The sequence below is a fragment of the Lepisma saccharinum genome, chromosome 3 (assembly GCF_977018435.1).
Source record: "Lepisma saccharinum chromosome 3, izLepSacc3.1, whole genome shotgun sequence".
NCBI classification, from domain to species: domain Eukaryota; kingdom Metazoa; phylum Arthropoda; class Insecta; order Zygentoma; family Lepismatidae; genus Lepisma; species Lepisma saccharinum.
Window position 1 is genome coordinate 128723400 of NC_139231.1, and position 20219 is coordinate 128743618.

At 35.7% G+C, this 20219-nt stretch overlaps 1 protein-coding gene across 1 annotated transcript in view; it reads left to right on the forward strand.

The window, feature by feature from the left end:
• Nucleotides 1-20219, forward strand: part of LOC145985678 (kielin/chordin-like protein) — a 294740-nt gene that overhangs the window by 201291 nt on the left and 73230 nt on the right. The window contains exons 8-19 of the mRNA XM_083119746.1: nt 371-654; nt 1539-1872; nt 2606-2764; nt 3193-3388; nt 3786-3874; nt 6676-6790; nt 7088-7272; nt 8367-9921; nt 11659-11846; nt 12742-12915; nt 14553-14711; nt 19214-19470. Of these exons, the coding sequence (XP_082975872.1) occupies nt 371-654; nt 1539-1872; nt 2606-2764; nt 3193-3388; nt 3786-3874; nt 6676-6790; nt 7088-7272; nt 8367-9921; nt 11659-11846; nt 12742-12915; nt 14553-14711; nt 19214-19470 (3695 nt within the window). The remainder of the gene's footprint in view (nt 1-370; nt 655-1538; nt 1873-2605; nt 2765-3192; nt 3389-3785; nt 3875-6675; nt 6791-7087; nt 7273-8366; nt 9922-11658; nt 11847-12741; nt 12916-14552; nt 14712-19213; nt 19471-20219) is intronic.

Below are 20219 nucleotides of genomic sequence, written 5' to 3' on the forward strand. Positions count from 1 at the left end.
AACACATCACACTATGATGCCAGGGGTCCCAGGTTCAAATCCTAGCTTGGGCATGGATGTTTGTGTGTCCATTCATCAATTTCATCATGTCATCACTGATTCCTATCTTCGCAATTAGCCAAAAGTGGCACAAAAGCAAAGTTAAACAAAGCAAATCAATCAATCACCCAGGAAGTGGATACAAAGTAGTCATATTGTTGCAGGTCATCTATCTTAGAATTTTGTGTCTCTCAGATGAAAATGCAATTGTGGAAAATAATGCATTGGATAAACAAAAAATGAAAGAATCTCCTTAGGGCAATACATTAGAAATTAGTTACTAACTAGAATACTATGTTGTGAAAAATTGTTACTTGAAATTCCTTTCCAGGAGCTTCAATGGATCCTCTGTTCTTTACATTGTACAGTTACTTTGATCAGTTGCTCTGGCAATGGCAGCGTCTACATCCTAATGTCGATCCACCAAACACTTCTCTACTCACCCCCTTTGAAGTGACTGCTGAAGATTTATGGCATTCCGAATCACATTTGTGTGTCGCATATACTTTGCCCACATCATGGAATTCATGTTCAAAATCAAATGTATACAATGAGGAAAGAGAAAGGTTCATGAAAGGATTGTGGATTGAAACTGTGCTGTTGAAACAGAAAAAGGTAAGAATATTTCAAAGTCAGGTCGAGGTGCATCCGTCCATGAAGTGATATTCTTCTCTTTACTTAAATTTGCTTGGGTGGTAGACATGCGAAGTGATAGTGCTGAAGCATTTTTATAGGTTTTAAGCTTTTAGAGAACATGAAACTACTGCTCTTCACTGGAGCAAATGTGTTTGGAGCTGCCATATTTCATCTAACAAAATTATGAGTTGGTACTTGTCTTGTTTTCATTCGACCGCAATGTATATTCAATATTGTACCAATAGCATTGTTTCAAATGTGCTTGCATTGCAATATTTTTATATATTTTTTAGTTCTATATCTCTGCTATCACTGAAATCAAAGATAAATAATAACATGGAACAGTAAATCATTATAATCGAGTTTTTTTAGGGATGGGCTGATATGAAATTTTGACAGATATCAATAAAGTACCGATATAAAATTTACCAATGCCGATAACCGATCCGATCTGATATAAAATTAGAAATGGTCCTTGAAGAACCTGAAATGTTCATTGATCTTAATAAATGTGTGTTTCGAGGTGACTGCAGTGCAATTTTCTTAGAAAGTAGGGCATGTGGATTATCCATAAAAATTACAACTAAATGGCAGAATTTTGCACTAAAATATAAGATATCTATCGATATATCGGATCGGTAAAATAATCCATAATTTTACTGATACACCGATATGTCTATATCGGCCAATACCGATAGAGTACCGATTAATCGGTCCCATCCCTATTTTTATTTTAAAGTTAAAAACCGAATTTTGTATCAATACCTAGGTACCCATGTAACAGAGATGATTATTTTTTGAATTTTTTGTTAAGATGTTTTTACCTTATCATAAAGCATTGCTGTTTTGCCAATTTGTTTCAGGAGTTTATCAATGCAGTTCCCCGAACCTGTGAGAATGTGGCACGTCAAGCATTACCTTGGGATCGTATCACATGGCAAACTGTTTCTTACATGCCTGAAAAACAAGAAGTTCTTCACTTAAATGACATCCATTCCAGACTTGTTTGTGTAGATGTGGAAATGTTTTCGGTTCCTTGCACATGTGGTGGAACCATTGTTACATGCGATACAGACTTGGTGCAAAATATCTCATGTGAAAGCAGACCCAATGCCAAATTCAGCATAGACTTTTGCCATGGATGTCATCATGTTTGGTTTGAGAATTTGAATCGTGTAGCTTGTGAACCTGCGAATGGTAAGTTGTATATGTATTAAGGACTACTGTTGCCTGCACTGTGCAGTTTCCTTTTGCTTGAGTGGATTTTAAAAGCTACTCTTTTGTCAACTTAACTTTTATTTTTATTTTTGCACATTTCCCGTTATCAAGATTGATTTTTATCTTTATTTTTAAATGAGATTGTAGCTAAAGAATCTATAAAGTGAGAATATGCATAATCTGGGAAAGTTTTATTTCATTTTTGTTTAAAGTAAAGTTAAATGTATAATGTGATAAAATGTAAAATCGTGGTTCAACTATATGGAAGTAGCTTGTGCTTTACGGAAAACTAGGACTCTGTTTGTCACATGTTCACAAAGATTGTTACTTTCTAGCTCTCTAGCCTTCTTAAACCCAAAGGTTTATGGCTGCAGCAACACAAGCTCTGTTGTGTCCCTATCCTGGGCAAGATCAATCCAATCTTTTCCATCTGATTTCCTGTAGGTCCATCTCAACATTATCCCTCCATCTTGAAGACTGTTGCTGGATATATTCCTTAATGGTGTTCTATTTTATTGTTTGTGTGCAAGAGAGCGAGAGAGAGAAACAGATAGATAGACATCAGTGTTATTTAAAAAGAGCCATTTTAACACATGCACAGTTATAATTTCCTTAGATAAGTAGCTAACTCTGTTATTTCATTGTCCCAATCAGTTTATACTACGTTCTGTATCAGATGTGACTACAATTCATATTTCTTTGTTTTGTGAAGATCCCTGTTTTCCAAATCCCTGTGAAAATGGAGGAACTTGTTTAAAATCCCTTTGGAAATCTCGACCAGACTTAATAAGATGCCACTGTTCTCCTGGATATGAAGGCAAAAGATGTGAATATGAAGCTACACAAAGGTGCTATTTGGAACCTGATCCAGGTAATAATTTTTGGGTTTGAGTTATTTTTATATGTTAGCTCTGTTCAGATAACAGTAATAATTTGTTAATATTTAAGGCATGTTTATTGATTTAGCTTTCCTGTTTGGTGGTAGTTTTAGTTTATGAATTAATTCTTTAATTAATGTTTAAAGATATTTCTCTAAGAAAACGTATTTTTGTGTGTTGATAAATTGGTTGATGAAACAGAAGTTACTGACTGACTATGGTAAAGTTACACTACAATGCAAGACTTCCATTTGTACATATATCCTAGGCAAGTATGATGTAATATTACCATTGCTGATGTCTAATTGTTCTATTTTCCCTTGTAACTTTCTTAACATTGAATTTATTTATGATTAGATGTCTTAGCTGCAGTTTAAGGAGTGTGAAAATGTAAGTCATAAAGACTGTTAATATTTTTCAGGAAATTGTCATGGTGTGTCACTACAAAGGTGGTACTATAATCCAGTAGATGAAAATTGCCATCCATTCCAGTACACAGGCTGTTTTGGAAATGCAAATAATTTTCTATCATATGCTGATTGCCGATTGCAATGTATGACAGGAGCTTGCTGCTACAGATCGTCATTATCTTCCCTCTCTTCTAAACTTAATCACAGGTTAGTCTTTTACCATGCAATGTTAATTGGATATTATCCATTGTCTAGTATTTGTACTACTTATGGCTAATATAATATTGAGAGTGCATCTCTTCTCTCGTCTTTAGGTGAATAGTTTCTTTTTGGTGGGATCTGAGTTGTGACAGACTTGTGATTTGACTAGAAATTCAGTGCAGTAACTGGATGCTGTGGCATTCTTGATTAATGCACTGCATGCAGTGAGTACAATTATTACAGCACACAGAAAATCATTAATACAGTAGTATTAATAATTGAATTTGAATTCTAAAAATGATGCACATATGCTTGAAAAATGTTGTAAAATGAAGTATTGTTAATGGACTTTTCTGATTCAGCCTTAATTATAAACTAATTACTTTTTTTTTTACATTACTAGGCATTTAGTTGGTGCTAATAATGTGAACAAAACAAACAAAGTAGATTATGTTCCCAGTCCATGGGATGGAATTAGAAATGAAATACCAGGTAAGTTTTAATTTTCATTTAGATAGTGACAAACTTACTTCAACAGATGTTTACCATTGATGAACTTGAAACTGGATTCTTAAGTATTCTTGGTAGACCCTACATTGTTATGATATTCACACCTGTCGTGAAGGGAAAATGTTTTAGATTTGATTCTTGGATATGGAAGGGGACATAGGTGTACTAGCGGGGGGAGAGGGTTCTGGATCCCACCTGACCTGCCACCAACCCCCCCTGGGTGTTGTCAAAAATCCCCGTATATTATATTAACTGCCTTAATTTCACAATAAAATGTGTAGTTCCATCATTTCCCCAATAGATGGCTCTGTTTAGATAATGGCACAATATTGGTTTTCTACAATACAAATCCTTCAATTTTGAACTGAAAACACACACAGAATAGTAAGCATTTAATCCACCTTCTACCTTTACAAGATACATTGGCACGAAAATTGTATGGACTTTGATTATGTAAGTTTTATTTTCGAAATCCCTTGTAAAAATTTCCTTCACAAAATATCCAAAACTCAATGTTATAACATGGTGGGTTAATTGAACTTTGTGACATTTAGAAAAATCCTGACGTGATGGGAAGAAATTTGTCATTTCCGTGATCAGCATTCAAAATACTTCTAAAATTAACTATTGGTTTGTAAACAATCGAAATTTCACTTGTGATTTTTTGTTGTTGTTGTTTTGTGATCAGCCTTCCCGATGGTGCAGGGATAGCATCGTCACTTTGTGATCAGGGTTCCCTGGTTTGGTACCCAGTGGAGGCACATATTGGTACTGATTCCAGTTTAAACTGTAGTTTAAGTCCAGTCCTGATTAGCCTTACTGTGCATAAAGTGGACTTAAAATACCAACTCAATCAAAAAGCGTTCTGGAATTGCAAATGAGAATTTTGATGATTGTGAAATTGTTAAAAATTCTGACGTGATAGGGGAAAAAGATGTCATGTGCATGATCAGTATTCAAACTACTTTCAGAATCACTTATTGATTTTAAAACAACCGAAATTCTGTTTTCCCACCTTTTTATCATTTTTATGCCACTTTTAACTAATCACGATAATGAATGATGGTTAGGTGAAATTGATAAAGAGAGACTCGCAAGCATACGCTCATGTTCAGACTGGGACGTGAACCTGGAACCTTCAGTGGAGATTGTGAATTGAGCACTTTATCAGAGTGGCTACTCACAGGGAATTATGTGTGAATTCTGCTTGATTTTTGTCTACATAGACGTGAAAAATTTCAGCTTTTATTAATCCAAATCCCATTGAATTTATACATATTCATAAATGTCCTGAGACAAGTTTTTCACAGTTTAGATTTTATATTTATCAAGGATGGAAAGGAAATGAAAGCTCCGTGGAAGATAAAACAGAATTCTCTCAATCTGTTCACTTTGTTAGTGTTCTTTGTAGAACAATCTATCTGACAAATGGAAGATTTATTGCAAGATTAGATATCTTGAAGTTGATTTCTTGAAATTCTTATAAAATTACCAATTTTTTGTAGATTACTATATCTCTTAACGTTTGTGACATGTATTTGTAGATGTATTTCTAGTCTGAGTATGTGAAATGGCAAGTGTACACTCTGCACCTTAAATTAAGTATATATATGTGGCATTCAATTGAATTGATTTAGAATTTTTGGATAAATTGGATTCGCACAGACTCCTTTTTACTGTTAATACATTTGTGTGGTGGTAATATGTAAGGTTGAAAACATCTGCTTGTACCCCTGAATTTTTGGAAAGTTCACCTTGAAAGATGGGAATTATACTTGAATTTTATCATAATCCTAGAGTGGCCACCCTGTTTATGAACTCTACCACATTACAACATTGACTTTATTCATGTTGAGGGGAATAAACAACGCAGTTGATAATATAAGACGTAAGCGAGTTACTAAAGATATATACGTGAAACTTACTTGTAAATGTTCTATTAATTTCGGTGGCCTCTGCTCTGCCACCATCCACTTGGGAACTCGATGCTTTACTGTTAGTCGCTTACGTCTTATATTGACTTTATGTTAAGATAGATTGAAATATTTTTAACATATTAGTGTAACTTTAATATGGTTAATTCCTTACTTCTTGATCATAGCCATTCATTAGTTTCTACAGAACGTTAATTACTTGTTCCTTAAATGAATCATAATTATTAAATTTAAAACAATACATTTTTATAAATTCATGTGAATATTCAGTTTCCACGTCAAAAGTTTTGTTACTTTCACTCAAAATTATACTGTAACAATCCTAAAAGTATGGTGTAGCACTAACAAAAAGTCCAAAACGTTTCAGTTTTTTTTTCTTCAGAGAGAGATGTCAAAACATTCTAGAGAAGGATCAATTGACATTCGGCTAATTTGTATTAACAAAGTTAAAAATGTGCTAGTCTAATTTGATAATGATTGACTATTCCTTTTGATTGAAATGAGAATATCAATATGAAGATTTAGCTGTAAATAAATATTTAAAAGAAATATGTCTGTAACATTTGTTTATGTTCATACATTTTGCTTAATAGAATGGATCGACTATTTAGCATGTTGTCAGAAATGCTCTTTGATGATTCTCTTATTGTCTTCTTGGATATTTACACTGTTTAATTTTCAATATTTTTTTAAAGAAATTGTCAGTGTAAGTTATTAAATAACCTTATTGGATTTATATATATATATATATATATATATATATATATATAAAATATCAAACAATTTTCTGTCTATTTTAAAACTATAATATTTCTCTCAATATCCTTTTTCCATTGTTACTTAATGCAGGAGCATTTAAAGCAGATACCAGTTCAATGGATATTCAAGCTGACATGAGTGAGAATGACGAAAATAACTTGCAGCAATATAAATCAGAAGGATTTCATTGTCTGGGATACAACAGGTATTTATATGATTTTTAATAATTGCCCTCAATGTAAAATTAATAATTTTGCACTGGGAAACTTGCATTCTGAATTTGCATTCAGTTTGTAATTAACGAAAATAACATTTTATTAAATATACTAATGTATAAAATAAAAGAAACTTTGTTTTCATTTGCTACAAATATCTGTAAATATTTCCTCACAATTGTATAGTTTCCTAGTTGGTTTCATAATGTTTCATCAGTGATGGTACAGTCATTTTATTTAACTTTCAGAAATTTGATTTTTTTTTTTCCAAATTAATTTCTTTGCAGGGGTGGTTCAAATTATGAACCACAAATCCAACTAGTTCATAATTGTGTTTCCATGGACCTCCAAAGCTGTCAGAAAATTCAAGAGCATAAACAAATTGAAAAGCACACAGTTGTCCATTTCACTCAAGGCCACACGTGCTCAGAATCAAATTGTGGTAAAGAATCATGTGGATGCGCTTTACAAGGTATTTCCTCTTGAGATATCTTTTCATTTTAATTATGTTGGTCTGTTTATATATGAAAATGTAAATGTGTGAGTGTGTCTGTGTGATGGAGAGGGGGGGGGTGCTAGTGATCCCTTTACATGGAATTATAATAGTCACATCTGTAGCTGCAATTAGCCAAAAGAGCCAAAGTTACCATAAATTGGACATTTGTGAAAAATTGTAAATAGTGCTCATTAAATTTTGGGGAGGGGGTGTTGGGGATATATTGATAAATCACTGAGCGACATTACATAACATTACAATAACATTTAGAGTACAATGTTTATTTTTTAACCTTTTATGGACACTCTAGACACTGTAATGTTTATGCAAGGCAAGGCAATTGTAGTTTAAGAAAAATCCATTAATACAATTTTGACAAAGTCTTTCATTTTCATTGGAGCCATGATGGTCCAGTCAGCAGGGCTTCACCTGCTGGGAAATTATCCAACTTTGTCCTTGTTTAAAGCAGTTCTGGGGTTCACCTATTCTCGAAAAAATAGATATCTGGGGGCAATGGTAGCAGCAGCAGCATGCTCTTGAGAAACCCTTGAGGGGTCGGAGCATGATGCTGAACAAATCACCTCCAAAAGGGCAGAGATCGTGAACATATGGAGAGCTACCTCTGCCTATCCCCCTTTCCTGTGTGCTTTAACTTCACTTTCTTTTACCTTCCTTTCTCCACTGTTAGCATTTTAGTGTAATTATAGGAGAAGGAAAAGAACTGTAAAATAAAGTTTCTACTTAGTCCTGTAGTTTTTCTAATTGGACCATATTAATGAAAATTAGCACATACTTTAAAGGTAGTTTACAACCAAGCTCATATAAATTTTGTTAACCTACCAACATACATACATGTTTGTGTGCATGTATAAATGCCTGCTTAATTGCTAACAATATGCTTCATTTTATTCATGATAAATTGTGAGCAGGTTTTCATGCCCTTTTTTTCATTCACAATGGATATGTGCTCTGTATGTTTTAGAAATGATTATGTGATTAACTTTATTCATATAACTCATTATATCTGTAATGTTCTTTCATGACTGAGCATTTTCTGTTTTATGTTGCAGATGAATTATTTGAAGTAGGAGAAAAGTTTCTCTATGGATGTGACATTTGTGAATGTACTCCAATGAACAAAATTGTGTGCAACTGTACTCACACGAACAGAAGGAAGGAACTGAGGGATTTAACTCCACTGGAACTACAACAGTACCAGGAAGCAATAAAATACTTACAGTCGGTCTCTCACTCATCGACTTGGAAAAACATTACCAAGCTTTACAAAACTCACATGGCAGAGGCTTATGCGAAATATACATTTCTTCCGTGGCACCGGGCATTTTTGCGTTATGTGGAAAGGGAACTTCAGAGATCTAACTGTGCCATTTCAATTCCTTACTTTGATTGGACAATGGATGTTGGTGTATTGGAAAAGTCGTATGCGTGGCAAGCGAATGTGTTTGGTGGCAATGGGGATTCTCTTACTTACTGTGTTAGGAACCACCCTTTTCAACAGGCACTTGACTCTTGGAACCCCTGCTTACGAAGACATTTTAACAGCAGCATTAGATTACCAGATGCAGTCGATATTGCTTTCATGCTCAATGAACCCAATTACTATAAATTTTCAATGCAGATTAGAAGTGCAGCTTTACTTTTTAAGCTTTTTGTTGGCGGTCACATGTCATCTCCCGAAAGCATGTACGACCCAGTAATGTTATCACATTATGCATTTATTGATAAATTGTGGACCTTATGGCAAGAAAAACATGGTTTCGATAAATTCCCATCGACAGAGGAAGATGTTGAGCTAGAGCCATTTGGAATAAGAGCACGGAATGTTTTAGACTCTCAAAAACATCTGTGTGTTACGTATATGAAGCCTTCAGAGGGGCGTCCCTGTAACAGAACAAACGAGAATGAGTTCCCTTCTGTTACAGATAACAAAAACACGTACATACCTCAGATAAATACAAGCTTGTATGATGCGTATGGTTTTGACGAGGATGGTTATCAAATAGATAGCTACGATTCAATTGGTTATGATAAAAATGGATTTTATATTGATGGCTTTAATAGGGATGGTTACGATTTAGCTGGCTATGACAGGCAAGGCTTTGATAGATTTGGTTTTGATAGAACTGGCTGTACACAGTTCCATTTTTGCAGGAGCAACAATATACCATACTTACCTGAAGAATTAGTCGATTCTTTTGGCTACAATAAGTATGGCTATGACCTGTTTGGTTATGATCACAATGGATATGACCTATACGGCTTCAGTCATGAAGGATATGATAAAAATGATTGTAATTATGGAGTGAATGGCCCTTTTTATGTTAAAATTAAAGAATGGGTCGATGAACAGATTTTTGCTTTTCCTGACACAAAATTGACAAAAATTGAAAGACTGTGTGAACCAGTTAGCAGCATTCCAGAGTGGTTCTTAAAAATACATTGGATTCATGAAGATGAAGACATCAAAGCTATTAGAGAAATTGAGAAGGAACTAACAATCAAACATCCTATTATGTCATTTCCAATGGTTCATTTAGTGGATGAGGATGTCAATGCTATTATGCCTCATCTAAGACCTTATATGCCTCAAGTTCCAGATGAAAGGTAAGTTATGTGTGTGTGTAGTAATAGAAATATCTAATTATATAAGGAGATGAAATGTTTTGATTGAAACTTTAGTTGTACAGTTCTTTGTGAATCTTGACCCTTTTAAGAATCTGTGTCTGTCTTTTGCCACATTCCACTTACTCGCATGCCTGTCTCTCAAATTTACAATGCAGCTTATTCATGCAGAGTTGTTTTGTCCTCCCTGTTTTTCTCCACTGAATGGCTCATACTTCATAGGCTTTTGTAGATTTAATTCTCATCCATTCTTTGGTTGTATCATGCCTGTATCAGTCTTCCTATTCTAATTACAATGATTGTGGTTCATCATACAACTCTTTTGGTTAAACTTTATCCATTTTCTTTGATCCCTCCAAATATTCTCAAAGTTTTCGCTCAAATATATATGTTCACATTTTAGTCTTACTATACTGTTGTATAATTCATAAAGTGATATAAAAGGTAAAGTGTTCCCCTGTGCTTGGCACCACACCATGAAGGCGTATAGGGGGTGTGGGGGTAATGCCCCACACTTTCTTGATCTGGTCATGAGTGGGGGTGATGTGATCAGCATCATGCCCCTGACTGCCTTTACCCCCCAGGTACCCATGTCATTCGATGCTGGGTGGGTGCCAGGGCCGCTTCCAATGTTAGAAAAATTTCCGGATTTGAACCTGCCGGGGATCGAACCCGGGACCTTTAGCATGGTAGTCAGACGTGTTACCGACTGAGCCACTTCGGCCATTAATTGTATAATTCATAGAAATATTAATCATTCTGTAACTTACAATAGCAGGTACAAAGTTCATCAAAATTTGTTAAAATATGTGTGTGTGTGTATATATATATACAGTGGAATTCCAATTTTATGTTCCCGGATTTTACATTTTCCCAAATTATACATTGAATTTTAATGGTTCTCACCCAGCATCATAATTTATAAATACATTTTGCTAAAAGTAAATGCAAAAATTGTCCTTGATTTTACATTTTCCCGCGTTTTAAGTTTTTTCTGGTTTCTGGTCCCCTGAAAAATGTAAAATCGTTTTTCCACTGTATTTAAAATTTAGAGCCAAAAGCATGTATTAGAAATGAAGTTTTACATCCTATTCTAATGCTGTAATGATAATAATGAAGATGCACATATAAGAGGAGCCACAGTGGTTCAGTTGATAGGTATCTGACTGCCATACAAGAGACCCAGGTTTGATTCCCTGTGGGCGATCTAAGATCAGGATCTTTCTAAAGTTGTCCCTGCTTAAATCAGATCTGGTGTTTACCCAGACTCTAATAAATGGATACCTAAAGGTGGGGGTAAAGGAGGCCAGAGCATGGTGCTGATCACATCACTTAAAAATTGCTGATCATGTCACCTTAAAAAAAAAGTAAGTCAGAGATCATGAATGTGAGAGACCCTACCTCCAAATCCCCTTGTGACTTTAAGGCATATGGTGCAACAAGTATGGGGTACTTTACTTTTTTTTTTTTAGCACATATTTATTTTACCAATTTATAGAATGCACGTCTTAAAAGTATATTCTTGACGACATTTTTGAAATTTGACAGATCTTCTTACTTTGATTTCAGTTCTCTTGTAGGTTTTAAAGAAATTTTTATCTTATTACACAAAAGAATAGCAATAAAGTAAATAGATAAATTACTAAATAAACAAAAAAGTGCATAATTCAAATCCATATGTTATGAAAGACAATCCCTATTTTTTAAATTTTCTTTCAGATTTTGCTTTCAGTTAAATTATTTCTCTGGATGTCCACTTGGTTCAACATTAATTAATTGTCCAAAAGATTTTTGCTACAATCAAACATGCTTAGGTTACCCAGAAGCTTTGTGCAGAGTTAAAAACTGCGATACTTGTACAGCAGAGTTTTACGATGGTCTTACTGGAGAGATATTGGAATGCTTTGGTATGAAATTTTACATTTCTTTATATGTTCTGTTTTTGAATATTTTAAAAATTCTGCCTTAAATTACTGTTTTTGAATATTTTAAAAATTCTGCCTTAAATTAATTAATCGCAAAACTAGTAAGAAATTGCCAATTTATATTCAGCTAGAAGAGCTAAGATGTTTATGCAGAGCAGTGAGCACAACACTTCTGCTGGGTTTATTGATTTGATTGATGTGTTTTTTTCTGTTTTGAGCAGTTGTTTTTCTGCTTGTTTTTCTAGAAATTAAATGCTTGAATTTTTGAAGAATGTTTAATTCCTGCTGAAAATTCAGTCTACTGTTTTCAGTAGATCAATAAGTGTTTTGAAATATCTACTGTGTTCAGATTTTCAAATAGATATAAATAAAAATTGTTAATCAGGAGGAAGGAAAGTTATGTTTACAGCCACTATGTTAAACCAACCATATTAAATATAATATTGAAAAGAGTATTTTCACTTTGTCCTCTACTCTACATGCACTGTAGCTGTCTGTACATTAGACCTACTAAAGGTGTTTCAGTATAAATGTTGTGTACCGTAAACAGTAGATATTTCCAGCAGGGATATAATCAATATAATATAATACTGCTAGCAAGGGTGGTGGACATTACATTCATTGCAACTGTTAAGATATAAAAGTTTAAAACCACATATGATGCATGTATAATAATAATAAGAAGCACTGCCAATTTTCATAAATGTACCACCATGAAAGTGTAATCTGTGAATTTGAAAAAATGACAAAATTAGCAGGTTTACAAAGCTAGTTTCTGATCATCTCAATTTGTACCATAATTATGTGGTTATTTTTAACGTTCTCTACTTCATGCATTTGAAATTTAACTTTCTGATTAGTCTATTTATCTTCAAAGGTTGCAAAGATGATCATAATATGATACATGAGGAAGGTTCTACATGGAACAGAGAAAGATGTAAAAATTGTCAGTGCCAAGGAGGAGAGATATCATGCGAAAGGATGACATGTCCAGTTACAGAATGCACTCATCCTGTTATATCACCTTTGCAGTGCTGTCCAGCATGTGAAGGTAAGTAAATATATTTGTACTTTCATATGTAGTCCAGAATATTAACCCTTAAAGGGGGCACACATATTCCTTGATTTTGCAAACATACTGCAGCTCAGATAATGCCCACGAAGTTCTTAATTGCCCTGTTACATGAGCTTTATAGTGTAATAATTAATTGAATTGTTGTTGTTATCATATTATGCAATAGGAAGTGAAGGAAACTCCAAATACAAAACTACTTTAAATTAAAAAATCTTATTCTCAAAGGAGAAATGGCAAGTGTGTAATTCTTTGTGCAAGAGCGAAGTATATTCAAACCAATGTCTTGGTACCATTTACAATCCTGAAGTCCTGGCATTTTCATGGATAGTGGGAGCAAATTTTCTTTAATATATTTATAATAAAACTTGATATTTCTAAAACAAATGTGACCTTTATGAATAAGTCCTTGCCACCTGAGTTATACCAAAGAAAACAAGTCATAGTTCATAACTCTACCATTATTAGTTTGAGATAATAAATTTTATTTAGAGTAGTACTTAATTTCAAATTAGGTACCTGAAACAACACTAGGGATGTTGGGTTGCAGTTAATACTGTTGAAACAACCCCCGCATGAGGGTCAAAATACAGGGTGTACATGATGAACCTCTGAGGTTTTGAGGGGCCTCCCCCATAGTGCAGTGGTAGCATCATTGCCTTGTAATCAAGGGGTCCCGGGTTCGATACCCGGTGGAGGCACAAGTGGTTCGGATCCCACTTTAAACTGTAGGTCCAGTCCCGATTAGCCTTACTGTGCATAAAGTGGACTTAAAACACCAACTCAACTCAACTCTGAGGTTTTGAAGTGATGGGAAATTCAATCGAATGCACCTGCACATTTTTTTGGTACTTTTATTGCAAAGAGCAACTTACAAAGTTTCTTACAATAAATTACCACACTCCTATGTAAGCACCTTTAGTGACACAAAGAATGTCCATCCGGTATTTCACTTCGTGCCACGTGCACTGCAGCACGTCGTCAGGAATGGTATCAATGGCAGCAACAATTCGGTCACGCAAAGCATTCACATTTGGCACCTTTGTTGAGTAAACTGCTTCTTTAATATACCCCAGAAGAAGAAGTCCAGAGTAGTGATATCTGGGCTATGTGGTGGCCAGGGGATAGCCACAAACTTGCTCAAGTGTCTAGTTGGAGATGTGTGCTGTTCCTCCCCCCCATGACTTCTTCAACACACTCCCCATTTCCAAAAAACTTCTGTACCATGCCCTGATGTTTTTGTCCTTTGGCAGCATTTAGTTGAAACTTACGCTGCACCTTAACAATTGATTTTGACCATGCCACAGCGTGTGCTTTCTCTTGAGAAGATGCCATTTTCACAAAAGCGACGACAGCACTGCCAAGCATGATGGGTGCGAACTAAAAAAGACAAACACTTGAGCGTATATGGTACCAAATACAAAAGACTGGATTGTCGTAACTTTATTTTCTGATTTTTAACGTTGCGTCGAAACCCCGGAGTTCATCGTGTGCACATATTCATTTAACTCTGTAATTCCCATACTGTTCTTGCCTCCATCATCCATGTTACTGGTGGGGACATATTCCATTGATTTGCATCTCTGCATGTAAATATGTTGTTTTGTTCTTTCCAGATTGTAATTACAATAACAACATGTATGACAATGGTTCTGAATTTGTTGATACTCAACATCCTTGTGAAGTCTGCCAGTGTTCAGATGGGACTGTTACTTGCCATCCTATTGAATGTCCAGTTCTGGAATGTGATCCAGAATATCATTTAACCCCTCAAGGTGAGAAATTTTAAACTTATTTAAGTTTTTGTCATGAACAGCATACAGTTCCTTCATTTAAACATGTTTCTATTATGTTCAACATAATAAAAAATGTAAATTTATGATGAAGTATCGTTGAAATATCATAAAATGGTAATGGCTGATATTGATTAATCTCTGTATTATGGCTGTGTTTTTTTTTAATTTGATTTAGTTTATTTTACTTTGCGTTTTGTGCCTCTTGGCTAATTTGAGAAGATGGGGATGAGTGATGAAATGATGAAATTGATGAATGGACATTCACAAACAACCAAGCCCGACCGGGATTCGAACCCGGGACCCTTGACGTCGCAGCACGATGTGCTAACCACTCGGCCACAGGGTCGGGCTTATGGCTGTCGTGGCTCAGTCAGTAACGCATCTGACTACCATGCTAAAGGTCCCGAGTTCGATCCCTGGCCGGTTCAAATCTGGGAAATTTTCTAATGTTGGAAGCGGGCCCGGGACCCACCCAGCGTCAAATAACATGGGTACCTGGGGGAAACCCTGGGGGGTAAAGGTGGTCAGGGGCATGATGCTGATCACATCACCCCCACTCATGACCAGATCAAGAAAGTGTGGGGGCATTACCCCCACATCCGCTTTACGCCTTCATGATGTGGTGCTAAGCACAGGGGAGCACTTTACCTTTTCTTTTTCTTTTTTTTTCGGGAATCTGATTATCTCTCAGGGTCTGCAAGAATGCCGTGCAATCCTTTCCTGGAGTCTACTGGAAATTATGGAAATTCCAAATTTTAATCCATTGTCGCATGAAGACTTTGTGATTAAATTCTTTTAATATTTTAAGGCAAAACTGGTAAATTGATTTGGGAATAATTGCAATGAAACTAGAGCTGAAATGCTACTGATACCAACCGATGCTCTCCAGAGCCTGGCTGTTTTGCAGGGTGTGCAAATGCTGCACAACACTTTTCTGAAAATTATGTAAATTGCACATTTTTACAACATTGTGTGTGGGGAAGGAGGGGAGGGGGATAGATTGAATGTGATAAATGATTATCTTGTGAAATTATGAATATTTTAACACAAAACTCAGATTAATATACATAGTATATTTCCAATGAATTTTTTTTATTCATTCATTCATTGTTTTCTGTCCTGGGGCAGATCTTTCCTTGCAACCTCCATGCTGTTCGATCTTCAGCTCTTCTCCTTGTAGCAGCGTAGGACCCATTTATTTTGATGTCGTCAATCATTTGGTATCTTCTTCTTCCCTGGATTTTCTTTCCCTTCGCCATCCCTTCAATAGTATCCCTTAGGATACAGTTTCTTCTCATCCAGAAACCCAACCAATTTCATTTTCTCTATAAATTACAATTTTACTTACTTTTTTTTACGAGTATGACAGCTGCAGCTACTTTTAGCCTGTCTGGCAAAATACCCTGTTCAGCGAAATTGTTTTTTATATGTAGTAATGGTTGACATAGGGAAGTATAACATTTCTTAATTAGGAAGTCTGGTATTTCTTCAATGCCAGAAGATCGTTTGTTTTTTATACACCTGAAGATTATCTTTAATTCCTGTGCAGTAATGGGGGAAATGAATAACGATTTGTCATTTACTGTTATGTGTGTAGAAAGTTCTTTCTTTATTTCTTGACTACATTTCATATCACTGCTTATGATGCATCCAATATATTTGAAGCTATGTACTTGTTTGATTCTCTTACCTCTGATACTTACTTTTGCCTTTCTCTGTTTTCTTCTGATCACCATTGCTTCACATTTATTCTCATCCCGAACTGTTCACAGTGGGTACCCATTTTTTCTAGCATGGTATTTATGGTCCTTTCATTTTCTGCCAACAGGGCCATGTCATCTGCAAACCGTATACAAGATATTTTCCTTCTTCTTGCTGCTACTCTTCCCTTGCTACGGAAACAGTTTTTAACTTATTCTTCTAAATACATGTTGAATATTGAAGGGGAAAGGCAGCAGCCTTGTCATACCCCTCTTCCAATTTCACTTCCTTGGCTCATTTCTTCTATTCTCACTTTTACACGTAGTTTCATATATAGGTTGCAGATAAGCCTCCTTTCCTTCCAATCTACCTTTACCCAGGTACCTTTCTCAGTAGTCCTATGGCATCTCTCGTACCTCTTCCCTTTTCTAAAATCAAGCTGTTCCAGGGTGTCTACCAGTCAAGAATGTCAAGAAATGTCAAGAAATCAATAGGTAGGTCAAGAAATTATGCTTGTGGTCAAGAATTTTTGCTACTTTTCACAGTATAGTGAATTTGCATTGTTATATACCTGTACTGGGATTTGATAAAATTGAATATTTGGAATCTAAAACTGTATTGAGTTGTGGTTAAGAATTTTTCGCTTTGTTTCTTAAGAATTGCATTCTTGTGTGCATGCAGTTTTGTAGAAATATCGAAGTAATGTGGTTATTCTCCATCCAGGATGAAGTCTGAAGGATTAATCTACATGAATTAAGTAAATCTCTTGTTAAAGTACAGCTTTAATAATCATCTTAACTGGCCTTGTGATAGGGGTTTTCATTGAATAATATCTATTTTCCAACTATATCTGTGTTGGGGTGGGTGGGGGCGATTAAATAAATGTTAAGAAAAAGAAAAAAAAGGGCCAAGAAAAAGTCATGAAAATGTCAAGAATTTTGGATTTGTTATTTTGGTAGACACCCTGTGTTCTCCCCATACTTCAAAATTTATTGAACTGCTTTGAAGTGTTACTATTTTCAAATGTCCATATTGGTATATGGCAATCTCTCAAGAGTATTGGTATTGATTCAAAGTAGTATTGACTCTAAATGGAATACTTATGTATTAATATTTGAGTTGGTGTTTTAAGTCCACTTTATGCACAGTATGGCTAATCGGGACTGGACCTACAGTTTAAAGTGGGATCCGAACCACTTGTGCCTCCACCGGGTGTCGAACCCGGGACCCCTTGATTACAAGGCAAAGACGCTACCACTGCGCCATGGGGGAGGCCCAATGTATTAATATTAATCAATATTCTAAGTTATGAGGCTTGTCAGGAAAGTAAAGATACAAACGAATAGATATACAAGAAATATATTGCATGCAACTAAAGCTACACTGGATACACTGGTACAGAGGCTATTTCTCCACATAAGTGCTACCATTGTACAAACTTTTGTTCAAACGCAGAACAAGTTTTTGTATCCCAGAATCGTACAAATCTGCTGCCTGCATCTGGAACCAAATTGTGACTTCTTCCTTGACCTCATCATTATTGTCAAAGTGTTTTCCACCAAGATGTTTCTTTATGTACAGGAAGAGATGCTGGGTGCGAGGTCGGGGCTGTATGGCGGATGTTCAAGGACTTCCCATTAAAAATGTGCAAGCAGATCCTTGGTGACATTCGCTGAATGGGGCCAGGCGTTGTCATGAATAAAGGTGATTCCATGTGACAACATTCCCCTCAGTTTGTTTTGAATTGTACATTGAAGATGTTTCAAAGTCTAGCAGTAGGTTTCAGCATTAATCATTCTTCCAGGAGGCATGAATTCCACCAGTAGAATGCCGTGACGATCCCAGAAAACTGTTGGCCATCAGCTTGCGGGTTGAAATTGAATTTTTGAATTTTTTGGCTTTTGGAGAATGGGTATTGTGCCACTGCAGTGACTGCTGCTTGGATTCAGTTGTATGGTGGAACACCCATGTTTCATCACCTGTCAACTATGGAGTCCAGGAATGTATCTCCCACTTCTTCGTAGTGTGTAAGAAAGTTCAGTGCGTATCCCATTCGTTTGGTTTTGTGTTCGTCAGTCAACTTTCTGGGACCAAGCGTGCACGCAACTTTCTGTATCCTAACCCACTCACAAGTTCATGAATAGTGTTTCTTAAAATGTCAGAAAACATCACACAATTCTCTAATTGTCACCCGCCTGTTCGCACGAACCTCTGCTTCAATGCGATTGCGAATGTCGTCAGTGATCATGACGGCCTCCCGCTCCTCACTTCATCATGAATTTTACACCGACCTTCTGAGAAAGCACAGCACCGCTTCACCACATTTTACCGATTCATTACATTCCCGTACACAGTCACTATTTCTTGATGGACGCTTTCCTTGTACCTGCAAAAACCTGATCACGGTACGCACTTCACACCTGACAGGATTCAGTATTGCCGCTGTCATTTCCAACACGTGTTCCTTGCACAAGACTCGGCGCAGCACTGACGACTCACTCCCAATCCTTGTCGCATGGATCAAGGCTACTGCCAGTGTTGCAAACTTTGGTACACATTTTTCCCCTAACATGCAAATGTGTTTGTATCTTTACTTTCCTGACAAGCCTCGTACTTTTAATTGTCAACAATGTTCAGGCATCCGTATTAAGGATACTTGTAAGTGTGTTGATGTTGTCTTAGTCTTACTATACTATAACATCTAATAGCACAAACTAAATCAATTTATAGTACATATGAACAATTACCATGAACATTACCTCTATTCATTACTGTTTCAGGACAGTGTTGCCCTCAGTGTACAAAATGTGCAGAACCAGAGGGCATCGTATGGAAAGAAGGCCCTTGCAGAGTGTGCTCATGTATTGATGGTATACCACGATGTACCGAAATAACCTGCCCAGTGCCTATGTGCACTCATCCATATTTGCCAGCTGATTCTTGTTGCAGGACTTGCCATCACTGTCAGTTTAAAGGACGATATTTGGAACACGAGGCGATGGTTGAAGATGGCCCATGCACAAGATGTACTTGTCATGTAGGTAGGGATAGCTTGATCCTTTTCTAATCTTGTAACCGATAGTGCATTTGCTAATTCAAATTTAATTTTTAGAGTTCTCCTATCCACCTATAGCTTACTTGTACTCTTGTTAAATAACTATCTGGTGGTGCAAAGTAGGGAATAGACAGATTAATCGGTACTCTACTGGTCACCTACCAGTAAATACTGGTCAAAATCAGAGTTTGTTTTTGATCCAGTTTGGCTAATCGGGACTGGACCTACAGTTTAAAGTGGGATCTGAACCACTCTGTGCCTTCACTGATGATCAAGCTTGAAATATCAATTCATCCTTAATACTTTGTATGTCAAAGCACCAGCATTACCACTGCGCCATTAGATATAGATTACTGGTAAAACTGCCAATGATTATACTGATCCACTATTTCTATTGACCTATTATTTCTTCAGAACTGTATTGTAAATATTTTTTTGGTATATGTGTGAGATTCATACAATTCATTGTGTAAATATAGGTTTTTCTATAACATGATTATTTTTTGTTTATCTTCAACAGATATGGAATACAAGTATGGTATTAAAATAATTATGTCTGAAAAATGTGCTGATTCTGTTTCAAAAACTAAAATTATCAAGTTATTCTTTTATGTGATGCAACTAAATATATGCTATATTATATAATTTCATATGTTTTCATCCTTACAATTTTGTATGTCAAGTTAAATGCTATTCTGCTCTTGGAAGTTTCGTAGTTATATCCTCCAGTT